The 17,315-nt window shown below is 46.4% G+C and overlaps 1 protein-coding gene across 1 annotated transcript in view; it reads left to right on the forward strand.

The window, feature by feature from the left end:
• The window catches only part of LOC146813699 (uncharacterized), a 616,738-nt gene that overhangs the window by 528,047 nt on the left and 71,376 nt on the right, over nucleotides 1-17,315 (forward strand). The window contains exon 16 of the mRNA XM_085610187.1: nucleotides 8,255-9,164. Within this exon, the coding sequence (XP_085466313.1) occupies nucleotides 8,255-9,164 (910 nt within the window). The remainder of the gene's footprint in view (nucleotides 1-8,254; nucleotides 9,165-17,315) is intronic.

Raw genomic sequence — 17,315 nt, forward strand, 5'->3', positions numbered from 1 at the left:
AAAGCAGTTCAGATATCTGTCAACGACGTTTTCTGGGGCTGAAACCGGGGTATACTCAGGAACGCGTAGACCCTCGGTTTGAGTCGTCACATACTGTAACTACATACTCTGTGGGAAAGTTATGTCAATCTTGGCTGCGACATTCCACTTTGGCATCTGTCAAAGATCATTTATCACAATTACATGACAAAATAGATTTGAATGATTTTGTTAAGGGTCCTGTGGGTGGCAGAACAAAAAGGTGGGCGTATGCTATTTACAACGAAGTCTGGAAGTTGTCGCAGATTGAGGCAGCTTCCAGGTTGAGAGCTATTGACCAAGCAAACATGGAGAAGGTTTTAGCTGTTATCGATAATAGCATTAGCACTCTCTCTTCTAGGATTTATACATTAGATAATATTGTTTCTTCTGTGGTTGATATTGTGCATGATGATATGTCTGTGTTATATCATGGTCAAAACCAGTTACGTTCTGTTATGCAGTTTGCATGGACATTGCAGACGTTAAAGGCGGGGAGAGTCCCTTGGGACTATCTTAACACTACATCGTTATTTCTTCCCTTTAACCTTACTGACAAGCAGCGATTTATGTCCATGAAGGATGCTACATATTCATTGTTACATATTGAAAAATTAGAACCGTTGCCTTTTTCTGTAGCGGAGATCAATTCAGCTACGTGGTTAGTCCACGGATTGATAACTCTCCCTTTTGCGCTTTTTAAGTTCACTTCTTGTATGAAACATTATGCTTTGGGTAGATATGAACCGCTGGGCACCGCTTTCATACATGAGGTTTGGTCCCTCCCCTTTACGTATAGATGTACTAGGGACGGGACTGAGGTTTATTTGAAAGGCGAGGAATGTACCACGTCACCTGACCATTCCTTGGTATGTAGGCACATTCAATTACACGGCGCATGCAATGTACAAGCACCGAATTTAGCATGCGTCCTACGGGGTGTCCCAGTGCCTGTGATTACGCCTTCTTTCACACTGCTTGCTAACGGTAGTTATTTGATTTTGAATAGTGAAGCTTGCTGTGGGATGTTAGTGGGAATCCCGTATATTGTAACTGTCTCGCAGAAAGTGGTCTGCTGCAATAATGTTCTCTTTCCACCCCCGCATGGGCGGCTGGATGTTTCTATCTGGCCTTCGATTCCAACCTTGAAAGCAGAGTTCAACAAGTTGAGCAGAATAAGAGCCTTATTGTCCCAAAAAGAGGTGTCTTTGACTTCCTCTCGTGAAACATTCGACCTTCACGTTGCTAATACGCGCACAGAGGTACAGGCGCTTCTGAATACTGACCTCCCCCTACATTTCGGCTCTTTGATCCAAACTATTTTCAATGCCTCGTCCACGACCGGCCTGGCTCATTTTTTTAAACTTGTGGGCTCGGGTCTCGTGACCTCTTTCCAAACTATTTTTGGTGTGGTTCCGGGCTTTTTTCATTCCCTTTTCTCGAGCATCTTTGGAGGTGTTCCGCTACTTCTGGCGCTAGTGGCAGGTGTGCTGCTTTTCCTTTTCATACTACGAAATGGCTGCTCCATCTGTGCCACTCGTGCACCTGTCCCGCCTGCAGCTTCTTCGGGATAGGATGCTTGACTTTTATGGAACTCTGCCAATGGCGTCATTAAGCCTGGCGTATGGATTGTCCTTCCGGTATTGCTACTTCACCTGCGTACAGCCTGTGCTACACTGCCTGGATTGCCCCTTTGAATGGCCTTTGGATTTGTGCTTGACCAGCCTGGTGTCTCCGGTGCCGGATTTCGATCGACTAATGAGGCCCTTAGTGTCTCACGAGTTGACCTGTTCTGGTGTCCGGATAATGGCTTGTGGAGCAGCACATGGGATCCTGGGTAATTGGGACATCTCTACAGCTGCCTACAACTTCTTGGCTATGAGCTATTTGGAGGAACATTCCGGGTGCCCTCTGATCGTGCTGGAAGCTCCGCTGATTGAAGAACACGTGTGTTCCTTCTCGTTGATGGATTGGATGGCTGAGACTTTCGCTGGCCCTGCAAATGATTTTTTGTTGGAAGCGGTTGCCACATATGCTGCCTATACATTCATGGATTGACTGAACTATCGTCCTTGGCGCCTGTCGCTCCTGGACAGCACCCTGCCGCGGCATATACACTTTTTTATTTTCTCCCTGATGGTTGTTTTGAGTTTTTTTTTTTTTATTAATTGATTATATTTTTTTTCCGGACTCCACAGTTTCCCCTGTTGCTTTTCAATTTTTTTTCGTTTCAGACTTTAACTCATTCTGAACCTTTGAATTGGTTACGCCTTGTTCTGCTCTGACGAAACTGAACTCTGCGTTCTCTCTTTTCTTGCCTACTAAATAGTGCTTCGATCAAGGGGGCGTGTAGTGAGTTCTCTCTGAATACGTACAGGCATTGTTGGGTTAGCATGACCACGTTGGATGTTAGAAAGCCATCTTTTTGCTTTTGCACACGGCACTGCGTTTACATGTTATTTCTTAAAACAGACTGTTGACTCGAGACTTGCTTCACACAAGCGCGATCTGTTGTTACTATCCCAAGCTCTGCGCAGCGACCTTGGTCTGTACATGGTGTGACAAACAGTCTGGGGTATTACACAATGCATGTTTTTCACTCTAGGTTGATCGGCCCACTATTTAGCCATAACACACGCGCAGCTGCAAATGCCTGAAAATTAGTGCTTTTAGTATCACAGACATCATGTTTATTATTCAGACCGAAGACGAGCCTTCCTGCGAGAAGTCTCCTGATGCTCCTGTGATGTGATTTCACTAAGCTGATCTTTGAGGTATGGGGTCCCCTATTCAAGCCTAAGAGACCTTCTATTAGCATAATAATAATATTAGCTTCTTAGTAAAGGGAAGGTGGTAGTATCCACTGTCATTATAATATGATCACCCCTTTTATATTCTATGGTATTGTAACTATGTTGCTGGTTTTGATATTAATCATTTGTCTGCTTGTATTAGCCAAAGTACTGCATCTTAGGACACGTGGTCTATAAAAATAAACCCCTTTTATTTACAACGTGTCTCTGTTGATTATTGTTGTGGACTGATGTGAGAATAATATACGAACAGGTATTTCCGATTCCCACCATTCCTGAGTATGTACTGAGTCGCTTGTTCTGGGTTGTCTACACATTGGGACCGCCGAGCTAAATCTCGGATAACGAATGGGACACTTATGCTAGCCGGATACTGGGTTCTGGGTTCTGAGGTGAGTTTCTGGTACACCACAATTCACTGAGGTCCTGGGGTTCTTCGCATAGTTCTGTGTATCAGCAGAATCCCTGCAACAGGCTTTTAAAGCCAAAAAAGCAGAGATAAAGCCCTTGTTAATATGCCCCATAGTAACTTACATGAGGAAAAAGATAGGTGCAAGAATATGGCGACCTTGGGGGCATATTATCAAGAAAGACGTTAAAATTATCGCCGCTTTAGCGGCAAAAAACTGTCGCTAAAATATCGATAATGGGCTTGATAATATGCTCTATGGAATTCCAATTGAAGCTCAGGTTAGACGTCCTTCACATCTAACCTGGGCTTCAATTGGAATTCCATAGAGCATTTTATCAAGCCAATTATCGCCATTTTAGTGACAGTTTTCTGCCGCTAAAGCGGCGATAATTTTATCGCCTAGCTTGTAAATATGCCCCTTGGTGCGTTTTGAAACGGAATATATTTTACTGCTCGGCATGGATGGCACTGCACTAATCCAATGCTTAAAGACTTTGATGGAAAAGCAGACATTTGAGGTGAGCAGTTCTAGAGTGTCGCTGGGGTTGAGGGTGCTCCATACAGGAGCTGCATTCCACCTAAACTTGAGAACTACCCGGAGTTCTCTGCTTCTTTTTTTCATAATGTATGCGTCACTCTATGCCTGAAAGGGTTTCCTTTTGACTTATACTGGGTGCTCCCTTGTGTCTGGACAAAGCTAAACCTCTCTGAAGAGCTCTAATGAGAGCGAAACACGTGTCAGGGGTTGATTTTACTCATTTCAGGTTGGCTTGATTGATATTTTACCAACTCAAAGCTGTAGTACTGTGCCTGGAGTGGTAAAAGGCTTTTGTCATTTTGAAAATCGGCTTGGATAGCACTGGCTAATCCAATGCTTAAAGACTACTGTAGTAATGGAAAAGACCTTGTCCATTTCTATTTCCGCATGGATGGCACTGGGCTAATCCTACGCTTAAAGACTTTGATAGAAAAACAGACATTTTAGGTGAGCAAATTAGGAGTGTCTGGTGTTGAGGGTGCTCTACACAGGAGCTGCTCTCCACCTAAACTTGGGAACTACCCAGAGGTCTCTGTTTCTTTTTAGTATATATATATATAAACCAAGAAAGGTGCCTGCTGTAGAAAGACCCCACGACAGGTAAATATCAGCCAACGCTTATTTATTGGAGGGAACAGCATAGATGAAGACCTGCAGCATAAAAGGTACTGTCCAAAATGCCTGACGCGTTTCGTGGAGGAACCACTTCTTCAGAGGCAGCGGACTTCGTATTGCAGAGGCACGGCATTTTCAGACACCACCAATTAAATCAATGATCCTGCCTCTGTGGGCGTGGCCACTCCTGTGGCCCGATGGTACTTGTAGTGTCTTTGTATTTCTACTGTGAGCTGGCGTGCCTCTGTAATCACGATGTTCCAAATAATCCACAGTGGGTAATGCTGACGCCAAACGACGCTGCTGCCAAAGGGACAGGTGCCGGTTGATTGGAGATAATAGTGTCAGCAGTGTGTTGGAGCCTTTCAGCATTACCCACTGTGGATTATTTGGAACATTGTGGTTACAGAGGCACGCCAGCTCACGGTAGAAATACAAAGACACTACAAGTACCATCGGGCCACAGGAGTGGCCACGCCCACAGAGGCAGGATCATTGATTTAGTTGGTGGTGTCTGAAAATGCCGTGCCTCTGCAATACGAAGTCCGCTGCTTCTGAAGAAGTGGTTCCTCCACGAAACGCGTCAGGCATTTTGGACAGTACCTTTTATGCTGCAGGTCTTCACCTATGCTGTTCCCTCCAATAAATAAGCGTTGGCTGATATTTACCTGTCGTGGGGTCTTTCTACAGCAGGCACCTTTCTCGGTATATATATATATATATATATATATATATATATATATATATATATATATATATAATAACACAGAATGGTGGTAGCCCCTCTGCACTTATATTTATGGTTATCAGAGAAAGGAACTCCACAGAATTTTGCCCTCTAATAACTTTGTGTCCGTTTGACGAATCTCCACAAAACGTTGCAGGACTATTCTTCTTTCTATATTGGCAGACGATGTAAAGTTTCACGGTGATTGGTGAAGGGGGGGGGGCAAAGAAAGACGGGTGGGTTCAAAGCAGGTTTTGACCCCAATGCATTTTACATAGACTTCTTGTATTACACGTAGCAACAAAACAGCTGAACACATTTACATGAAATTTAGCAGGATTGCACATTATGGTGCTCAGATTAACCTCTCAGGCACTACAGTTAAAACGGGTAAGTATTTTTTAAGTTATAAGGCATTTTAACTTAGTGAGATCTGTTTTCTCTGTATTTTGCGAAAGTACCACGGTACATAGCGACGGCAAGTCATTAGGTGATTGGCTGATGACTGCCTTTACAAAAGTTAAAGGCAGCTATGTTTTTATTAGGTACAGTTTGGCTGTGTTCTGTGTTATGCCTTCAAATCTAGGTAAGTAGTGATTTTGGTATTTTTCCCCTATCTATTACCACTTCATTAAAGTGGTAATAGGCAGGGAAACATATGAATACATTCCTTTGTATTTTAAATGAAAATACTGAGTACCCCAGTCATACCTTTATGTGTTACCACTTAAAATAGTGTTAATAGGTAATAAACAACAATAGACCCCAATACTTAGCCATATATAAGACCTTAACTTAGAACGCAGTGAAATGCGGAACACAACAAAACTCTGATAAAAACTACATGGTGGCCTTTTGCCTTTGGTATCCCCACAGCCATTAGCCAATCACATACTGACTTCTCATCCATATATACTAAGGTATACCGCAAATGTACTGCTGTATACAATCGCACAATATATAACTACATTTTTTTCAAAATATATAACTTTACCACTACTTACACTATTCACACATGCAACCAAAAAGGGCCATTTACACCTCATAATGTTTATTCTTGCCACATTACGTATACATCCGTTCACACACTTTCACGCTACGTCAGTTTCAAATAACACACTCCACTCCACGCGACTCCATGCTATGCCACTTCACTCTACGCTATTACACTCTACGCCACTCCATGTCACTCCACTCAAAGCCACTTTACTCTACATTAATCAACTGTATGCCACTCCACACCGCTGTACTCTGTGCTATTATCCCAAACGCCACTTGATTCTATGACACTCTAGTCTACACCACTTCACTGTATGCCCCTCCACTGTAGGCTGCTCCACTGTACACAACTCCACACTACACTACACTGTACACTATCCTACTCTATGGCTCTCCACTGTGCACCACTTCAGTGTACACCACTGCACTCTACCCTATTTCACTGTATGCCACTGGACCATACACCACACCACGAAAATCCAGCGTACGCTATTACACTGTACAACACTACATTCTACACCACTCCACTATACGCCACTCCACACTTTGTCACTACTCTCTACGCCATTTCACTGTACAACACTGCACTCTACTCTATGCTATGCCACTATATGCCACTCCACCCTATTTCCCTAGACTGTATACCACTAAACTCAACGTTATTCTACACTACACCACTCCAGTGTACGTTACTCCACTAGATGCCTGTTCTCTCTACGCCATTCCTCTGTGCATAGCAACACTCTACGCTGTTCCACTGTACACCACTCCACTCTATGCTATTCCACTATACACCACTCTACTCTATGCTATTCCCCTGTACACCACTCCACTCTATGCTATTCCCCCGTACACCACTCGACCGTAGCACATTCCACTTTAAGCCACTCAAGGACACTATATTGTATGACAGTAAACTTTACAACACTCACTTCCACTCTACTGTACCACACTCCACTTAATGACAGTAAACGGCACGATTTAGAATATTTTTTAGGTAAAAATAAAAAAACATTAAATTCAATAACAAAACCAAAGGCTAAGGATAAATGTAGTTAGGAAAGCGTAATTTCTTCTTTCTGTGCAAACATAAACTACACAAATATTAAAGTTATATTTATAATTTACATTTATGATTTACGCACAACCTCAAATTACTATAAGTCGCACACTTCGGTGCATACTGTGGTCACCTCACCTCACCCGCTACACTACATTATCTATACCTCTAGGAGTGGAGTGCACTCTATAGGAACACCACTCATTCACTCACTCGCCCCTTCTCCATGTACTAGTTATACCATTGCATACTACATAACGTATAGCATGTGAAATAGCATTCATAACAACACTTATGACACTAACGTGACTTGTGAGAACACAGTGCATGCTAGAGTGGTGAGGTATAGTTAATGTAGGGTGGCGAGTGAGGTGACGACTGTGAACAGAGGTGCGCGAGCTGTAGTAATTTGAAGGTGGTGCGTACATTATAAACAGTGAATGTCTGTGCCAGAGAGTTGGTAAAACCACAGTGAAGGGTGTTGTGCGGCAGGCAGTTTGGCAAAGTACTGTTTGTTGGTAACGATTGCTAAGGGCATAGATCTTGAGATTAAGGGATGTTTTTGTCTTGGTAGTCGGGGGTAGATGTCTATAGTGCTTGCTGATTGGTGCACACATTCTTCCAACCACCAGCGAGTCCAATGACTCTGCGAAGTGACGAAGTGCCTCCACTCTATAGAAAGGGGCGGAGTCTACCACCAACATTTCCACACTATCATTTTTTTCATGCAAGATTGAACACTGAATTAACGTGATTTTCAAAAAGGATCAATAGTTAGTGGCAGAGACTAGCCCAATCTACAATAACGCTTTGGCTGACGTGATGGCGTGTCTCAGTGATGGCAACCGTAGTAATGGTATAGCTAGTGTGACAGCAGGGAAGTTATGGGGCGGGGACTTGGTAACTAAAATGATGGTGGGGTATGTACCTAATCAAATGACCTGTTAACCCTTTAACTTGTGCGTCTACTGGATGGTGGATTTGTTTACAAGGGACTCCATCAGTGCTGGAATACGCTTGGGGTTTCTAGTATCAGGTGAACAAGTTTCTAACCTTCTTCTATTCATTGCAGAGCCGGAAAGAGAAGAGGGACTGTCCGATTCAACATCGAAGGGGGCAGGAGCCCCCACAAAAAGAAGAAACAGAGAACAACTACCTCTTCCATCCAGTGTCCTCAGGTGCAGCCGGACTCTGAGACCCAAAGAGGTCCACCCTTTGAGCTGCTGCAGAGCACGACGGTGTTTAACATCTACCAGAAGGCAGTCCATGACACGGAGGGTGCGGAACTGCAGGAGGTGTTGGAGATGCTTCACCAACTGAACGTATGCAGAGCGGCCAAAGCTGGGAAGAGACGTCTTAGGCTTGTGGCGAAATTCCTGGCAATGGATTGTGCCCAGAGGGTTTGGCCCCTGAACCCAGTTCCAAAAACCCTTATCAAACAGCTAGAAGCTGAGGTGACCCATGGAAAAATCAGTGATGAATGTCTAGAGGCGATAGGGGGCTTTCTTTGCTCCTTGCTGGAAGAGTCGTTCGGCCGCTTTTGGAAGGACATAGCTGAAGGGCTTGTAGCGTGCGGGGTGCAGCCTTCCCAGGTAGGACCAGGAGGGTGGGCCAGGCTGGAGCCACTCCTGCACACACTGGTATCAAAGCTGATCCTCCGACGCTTGAAGAAGAGGAAGGCCAAGATGGTGCACAAGGTCCGGGCCCAGCCAACTTCAGAAGACAAGGACCTGCTGTCGAGATCACTGCAGCAGGCAGCTGAAGGGTGGCCCACACTAGAGATGCTGCATTTTCTGAAATATCTTCAGACCTATGGGCCTATGGAGGATCTCCCCCTGCTGGAGAACCATCTCCGCTTCTGCTTGGAGGTGCAGAAGTTCAAGAATGCCCACCACGACGTCCCCGACAGGGTCCTGCTGAAGAAGAAAACCTGGGTCATAAGAGACTGCTTCCTGGCCTCCCAGGTGGAGCCATCACTGCAGGTATGGCTGGAGCTGTGGACTTCTTAGACGGGAGAAGATAGGCTGCTTCTTGGTCTGATGTGCTTGGAGACGCAGTGGCTAGTGAGTGTGGTGTGACAGTTGTAAAAAGAACTGCAGAAGGATGGAGTTAGAAGGAGATGGAAGAAAGAGAAAAGTGGTGTAATGGGTAGGTGAGTAGACGGACTCAGAGATCGGGGTGGAAGAAGAGAAGGAGAGAGAGGAAGGTGGGGTAGGAGGTGTGAGGGTAAAAGTGTGAGCGGAGCACCAGTGATGGAGTAGTATTTAAGATAGGGAAATGGAAGAAAGGGCACAGGTGGGAAGTAAGGACAGAGAACACATGACTATGAGCACAAATATAATGTGGATCAGGAGGAGGCATAGACAAAAGAGTGAAAGTTAATATATATATTGGTGGTGCTAGTGGGTAGTTGTAGTTAGGACCCAGTTTCCATAGGAAAATAGTTTTTTTTGGTTTGCTTATAACTTTGGTGTCGTTTGACGAATCATCACCAAATTCTGTAAATAAAAGCACCCACCCGTGTCTTGTTGTGCATGGAAAGTTTCGGGGTGATTCGTCAAGCAGGGGGCAAGAAAAGGGGCCGTAAAAATGAACGGGTTTCCGATGTTAATTCCCATAGAGATTTTAGACACGACTACAGTCTGAACCGCTGAACGGAATGACACTAAATTTGGCAGAAGGCTGGATCTTGACCCAGAAAGATCTCTTTTTGTGATTTGGTGCAAATATGTTCAGTAGTTTTTGAAGTATTAAAGGAAAAAGAAATAAAGATATCCAGGGACGCCGATCCTCTGCGGATCTGACAGATCCCATGCTGAGAGCGGATTGGCTGCCAACAATGAATCCAGCACGTGTTGACAGGTATTAGGATATGAAAAGCTTCCTGGAGCGACTCATAGAGTTTTTAAATGAATTTATTGTGTCTACATCTGTTAGTTTGTTCCACGGTCGAAAGGTGGATGCATGTAAGGTGGCCTTAGGTGTGGTGAGTTGTGGTGTTTTGAGTTAGAAGGCTACCAGATGCTAGTCTGACCATGTGACTGGAGTAATCTTTTGAAAGGTAACTAGCTCTGGATTTACAAAAATGACATGTAGGATGTATCCAGCGATGTTTGTGGAAGTTCGTATGTAGGCTTAGTCTGTCTAGGCCAGTGATGATATAATGATAATAAATTAATTTGTACAGCGCAAAGCTACCTCGCTCCGAAGTGTCCCAGTGCTACATAAAGTGACCCAGATCCGCACACAAAAACTAGAGATGAAACCTGGCAGCTTGGGATTACCTAAACAGCCAAGTCTTCAACTTTTTGCGGAACAGTACTTCTGAAGATTCCTGTCTAATTAGCAAAGGCTGGGAGTTCCATCGCTGGGCTGCTAGAAAACGAAAGGAACAACCTCCAACCTACGCCTTTTTAACAATGGGAACCGATACTAGCAAAGACCCGGCAGATCTTAACCTTCTAGTAGGTACATAATGCTTAAAGAAAGGGTGCAAGTAGCCTTGAAATGACCAAGACCTGGACTACTGTCTTTCTGGCAGCCTCAGGGAGGAGTCCAAAAATCTTGCTAAAGGAATTTAAGATCATGAAGCCCCTGCCTGCAAGGGCTGTGATCTGACTATCCAAGGTAAGCGTGGCATTGAAACAGATGCAGAGGTTCTTGACTTTCAGCTTGAGAAGAGGGAAGAGGCTAAAGGCAAAAGGCAAGAGGCAGAGGGCCAAACACGTCAGGCCACCAGGCAGAGGACCAGATAGATGGCTGGTTACCCAAGATAAGGACCTCCATTTTCCAGCATTTCGCTTGAGACAACTGAGGTCCATGCACTGGGCCACCTCCGTCAAAGAGGCCCTTAACAGTGCAGCAGTGTCAGTTCCATTCTGTGACTGGGTGATAACCAATTGTGTATCATCGGCGTATGTAATGATATTAAGCCTGTATCACTCTACGATATTAGCCACGGGGCACAAATACAGATTGAATAATGTAGGGCTCAAGGAAGAATCCTGGGGCACCCCCGCTGCAGTGGGAAAACCTGAGATAGAAAAGGTTTCAATGGCACCTGAAAGGAACGGTCCTGCAGAAAGGAGGCTCACCGCTGCAAAGCAGAATTCCCAAGCCCGCATGCCCACAATCGTTCAAGCAGGAGGCTGTGGAACACGGTGTCAAAGGCTGCACTAAGATCTAACATCAGCACTGCTGCTGTATCACTCCAGTCCATGACTTGACGGATGGACTCCGACGCTAGAAGCAATGGCGACTCTGTGCTATACACGGAGCGAAAGCCCAACTGAGTCCAATGAAGAAGCTCTTTTAAAAATGGAAAGCTGCTGTTGTACCCCTTTTTCAGCCATCATAGAAGCAAAACAGATCAATGATATTGGCCTGAAAGTTTCAGGTTTGAGCGGAACAAGACCAGGTTTCTTTAGAAGAGGCCCACAGTGGCATGGTTCCAGCATTGAAGGACCCTACCTGCCCCTAAGCAGCTGTTCAAAAAGGCACAAAGCATAGGTGTGATCACTGGCATTCCTCCTTCCAGAACCCCTGGATCATCAGGGTCAGAGGGAGAACCCGACTTCACTGCTGCCATCAAAGAAGACTTCTCTTCAAGTTTAATGACTTCATACAAGGATAGCCGTGAGCTATCCGACAGTGGTTCAAACCACACACTGTGGCATGGGGTGTTCCTGGACACCTCAGGGAATGTAGAGTAAACATATGCAACCTTATTAGCACAAAACTGAGCAGTCGCATTACAGCCATCCTGTGATGGTGGAATAGCCGCCGACGCTCGATCCAAAGAGGATAAAGATTTGACAAATAGAAAAAATGTCTCAGTGGAATTTTGGGCCGACTTAACTTTGCTGGCATAAAAAGCAAGGCGAGTCACCGTAATATGTCTGTGGTATCCCTTCAAGGCTTCCCGATAGTTGGCCTTATCGGTGGGTTTAACATTCCTACACTAAGCGCCCTAGGCGTTTGCAGTTCTTTTTTAATGCAAGTAGTTCATCACTAAACCATCCTGCTGAGGGTTTAGACCTTTTAGCAGTATGGTCAACCCTTGGTGCAATTTAATCTAGTGCCCAGTTATCCAATCTTTGAGTTAGCTAAATAAACACCCTGATGCAGGGTAGGGCGAATCGAGACCAGAGCCTGAGTAAAGTGGGCCGTGGTCTCCTTTGCCCATTTCCGAGTCCTTACCGACTGACTTTGGACAGGTATAGATAAAAAGTTAGCAACAGGGACCTGGAGTGGTATAGCAAAATGGTCAGACCGTATAAGGGGCAAAGGGCAACCCAAAATTAAATTAGTTAAGAATTAAAAAACAGGATCTAGATCATGACCAATTGTGAGAGTTGAAGGGCTTCCAAGGCTGCAATTAGAGAACCCACCTCAGGACATGTAATGTCATCAAAGTGGAGATTAAGGTATCCAATAAACTTCAAATTAGAGAAGTGTAGGAAGGAAGATGGCAGGAGTTCTGTTAGAGATGACATAAAACTGGCCACCGAACCTAGAGGCCGATAGATAAAAAAACTGGGTAAGGAAAAATTGCTGGACAACTTAAGAGAGAAGAACCCTGCCTCACTTCCTGAGATGCCAAATCCTGTAACCGTACATCTAGTTGACTTTTCAAAGATAATAGTAATCCAACCCCCTTTCGACTGCCTATCTTGTCTAACAATTGCATAACTTTGGGGGATAGCAGGAAGTACGTCATGCGATGAATTCTCATTCAGCCTAGTTTCTGATAAGAAAATAGGTCTGGGAGATAATCCGTTAAGAAGTTAAACATTTCTAACTTGTGCTTAACAAGTGAGAGACAATTTAAGGAATACAAATGGGCCACCTGAGGGGGACCCGCTGTCACACACCCTTCAATGTCCAACGCCAGGATGGTCAACAGAGAGAATCCACATTGGCTGCAGCAGGGTCAAGTCCAATAAGTGTCTACACTTGATTAACACACTGGGATCCTTTGACCAAAGTTCCCTGGAGGAATAATGAAGCTGACTTGGATTGCCACGACCATGGGTCCTGGTCCCTTGGTGCCGTCCAGACGCGGATGGGCGCAGAGGAGCTCGAGCGGGCCAGTGGCGCATAGTGTGCCGGCATCGAGAGGTACAGCACAGCACTAGTCCACTTACTGGCCAAAATGGCGCCCGTTGCAGCAGAAAACAGCCAATACCCACTCACATAGTGTAAAGAGTGCATGCCACGCAATTCCCACAAGATAGTTCTTGTCAAACCATGGGCCCGATTTACAAAGGTAAATTTACACTTTTGTGTACGTTTACTACTTTTCGATAATCACAAAGGTAAACTTAGACCAAAAGTTTAACTTCACTACTTTTCAGTATTCAAACAGTAAGTTACTACTGGTAAAGTTAGACTTTTGGTCTAAGTTTACCTTTGTGAATACCAAAAGTAGTAAACTTACACTAATGTTTTCAAATGTTTTATTATTATGATTTGGAACTCCAGAGAGTTCCACATAAAAATACACAAAAAAGTAAAAACAACAAATCTTACAGTCATTAATAAACAAGATAAAATGCATTTCAGAAGCTCACAGTATAGGAATCGCACAACTGATTATGTACAAAACAGAATACATAGCAGCAACAATCAGGATAAAAACACACGCCACGTCTGATGGAAGTCCTTAACTTGTAAAGTGCCAGTGCGCTAAAGATATTTGGGATAGATATGAAACCTGACCGACATGCAAAATACAATGGGAACAATTGTGCAATTCTAATACAGTACATCAGAGTAATTCAGTGCAATCAGCTTTAAGCATTATTAACACTATAACAACTTCGACAATGTAATTCTTATAACCCTAAAGATCTACTTATATTATGCAAATTTTATTGCACTGAAGGACCATATTCAACATACCCAGAGATAAAAAACAGTATGGTAAACCTATCTAAAAAATGATTAAAATTGTTTTAAAAAAGTAAGAATTTTTAAACATGCTGATTTAGAGGATGAAGCCAAAAAACAATTCCGGGCCTCCGCTGCCGAAGTAATATTGTGCTGTAAGAACACTGGTCTGAACAGCCTGCGTGGTAGTGCCTGTAATTAGGTACAGACAACACATGAGTTAAATCTTGCACCTGGTTTCCACAAAGGCCACAGAGCCTATCTTTCCTAGCTCATCCTTCCCATGCTCCTGTTATAATTCGTAAGTGAAGCAAGTTCAGCCTTAATAGCAAGATGGTTCTACGCAGGGGCGGCTCCTCCGTTAGGGTGGAGGGGCGTTTTCCCACTGCTTTCTCGCTTTGCGAGAAGCAGAAACATAAAATGGTAAAACGACCAAATTCAAAATTGTTCCTTTCATCCCTATTTGTCTCCCTATCCACTTTTCAAATAGTGTTTTATCCCTTATGGCTCCATATGTCATCTCTGTACGCATGACCCAGTGCCTAAGCTGCATGTAATGCAATCTCTGTGTTTCCCCAGCTCAAATGTATTCTTACGTTGATTGAACGTTTTTATATTTGTACCTTGAAAGAGATCTGAGATTACCCGGCATCCTCGCTCCTCCCACTGTCTATATAGGTTTGGGGCAAATGATCCCTTGTGCTCTGCTTGACTGTTTTTTTGTTTCATTTTGGAACTTGCCTTTCTTTTTTTCCCTTGTGCCCTGCCAGATTGTTCTGCGCGTCACCCGTTCTTTCCCTGCTCTTTCTGCCGCTGCATCCCTATGGCCTGCCCCCTTGTTCACTCATTCGCCGCCCCGCTCCCGCCTCCCAGCTGGTCCTCCCTCCCAACTCCCGCGCTCAGCGGGCGCGCCGCTGGCGTGCCGAAGGCAAGCCAGTCTGCGCCTGGACCGCGCCCAGCGCCAGAAACCCTGGCTCCCGCTACCGCCACGACGCCCGTCTCCACTATGATGCCAGCACCCTCCACTCACTCAACACCGAACGACCACACACCTGCTTCCTGGCCGCCCCAAAGCGCACCCACGGACCTTTCACCTGCCAGAACTGCGGATTCGCCAGCATCCGCCCCGCCAAGCCGCCGACCTGGAAAGAACCCAACTACCTCAGATGCATCCTCCTCAACACCCGCTCCGCCCTCAAACACGCCGTTGAACTCTGGGACCTACTCGACTCAACCTCCCCAGAAGTCGCCTTCCTGACGGAGACCTGACTGAACCCCGCCTCAGCACCCAACATCGCCATAGCCATCCCGGAAGGCTACAAGATCACCTGCAGGGACCGCACCAACGGAGTAGGAGGAGGAATCGCCATCATCCACAGGAACACTCTCAGAGTCTCGACCAACACCAACGACACCCCCAGCACCGCCGAACACCTGCACTTCCAGATCCACACCGACCCCAACACCACACTCAGAGGAACCCTCGTCTACAGACCCCCCGGACTCCACCACATTTAAGCAAATCCATCGCCGACCTCGTCAGCACACACGCCCTCGCCTCCACGGACTACATCCTCCTTGGTGACCTGAACTTCCACCTCGAGAACAACAACGACACCAACTCCACCACCCTGATTGACAACCTAGCCAACCTCGGACTCAGACAACTCGTCACGGTACCCACCCACTCCGCCGGACTCAAGCTTGACCCCATCTTCTCCGCAAGCCCCCACGTCTCCTTCAACCACACCACCGAACTCCACTGGACCGACCATCACTGCATCCACTTCACCTTCAAGAAACCCACCACGCACCACCACACCCAACAGATGCCCCGCCGCTGCTGGAGCAAAGTCACCGAAGACCAGCTAACCACCTCCCTCGCCCAGAGCCCATCCGCCGACCCCACCGACCCAGACACCGCCACCCGTAGCCTCAGACAGTGGATCAATGACTGCACCAACTCCCTCGCCCCGCTCAAAAGACCCCCCAACAGTCGCACCAGCAACAAAGCCAGCTGGTTTACTGCAGACCTCCAGGCCTCCAAGCAAACTTGCCGAAAACTGGAAAAGAACTGGCTCCGGAACAAACAGGGGACAGCTACGCAGCCCACAAAAATGCCACCCGCAGACACCATCACCTCATCAGATCCGCCAAAAGGGCCTCCTTCAAAGACCGCCTAGACACCAACACACACAACAGCAAAGAGCTCTTCAACATCGTGAAGGAACTCTCCAACCCCAGCTCCAACACCAATGACGTCCCACCTTCGCAAGACCTGTGCGACTCGCTGGCCACCTTTTTCCACCGCAAGATCACAGACATTCATGACAGCTTCAATGCCACGACCGCCCCGACAATCACCGAGACCCCCGCCCCACGACCACCATCCGCACCAGCCGCCTGCTCGCCTGGACCAACATCACCGACGACGACACCATCAAGATCATCAACACCATCCACTCCGGAACTCCGTCAGACCCATGCCGACACCACATCTTCAACAAAGCCACCACAGCCATCGCACCCCATCTCCGGAAAGTCATCAACATCTCCTTCGAGTCAGCAACCTTCCCGGAGAGCTGGAAGCACGCCGAGATCAACGCCTTACTCAAGAAACCCAAGGCGGACCCCAAGGACCTCAAGAACTTCCGGCCCATCTCCCTGCTCCCGTTCCCGGAGAAGGTTATTGAGAAGACTGTCAACAAACAACTGACCCACTACCTCAAGGAGAACTGCATCCTGGACCCTTCCCAGTCCGGGTTCCGCAGCAACCACAGCACCGAAACCGCCCTCATCGCCGCCACCGATGACATCAGGACCCTGCTAGACAACGGAGAAACAGCGGCCCTCATCCTTCTAGACCTGTCCGCCGCCTTCGACACGGTCTGCCACCACACACTACAAACACACCTCCACGACACCGGGATCCAAGAGAAGGCATTGGACTGGACCACCTCCTTCCTCTCCGGCAGAACACAGAGCGTCCGCCTTCCCCCTTCCGCTCCGAAGCCACCGAGATCACCTGCAGCGTACCCCAGGGCTCATCCCTCAGTCCAACGCTGTTCAACATCTACATGGCACCACTCGCCCACGTCGCCCGACTGCACGACCTCAACATCATCTCCTATGCAGACGACACCCAGCTGATCCTCTCCCTCACCAAAGACCCCCACACTGCCAAAACCAACCTCCACGAAGGAATGAAGGCCGTTGCCGAATGGATGCGGAACAGCCGACTG

This window comes from Triturus cristatus, chromosome 6 (genome assembly GCF_964204655.1).
Source record: "Triturus cristatus chromosome 6, aTriCri1.1, whole genome shotgun sequence".
Lineage (NCBI taxonomy): Eukaryota > Metazoa > Chordata > Amphibia > Caudata > Salamandridae > Triturus > Triturus cristatus.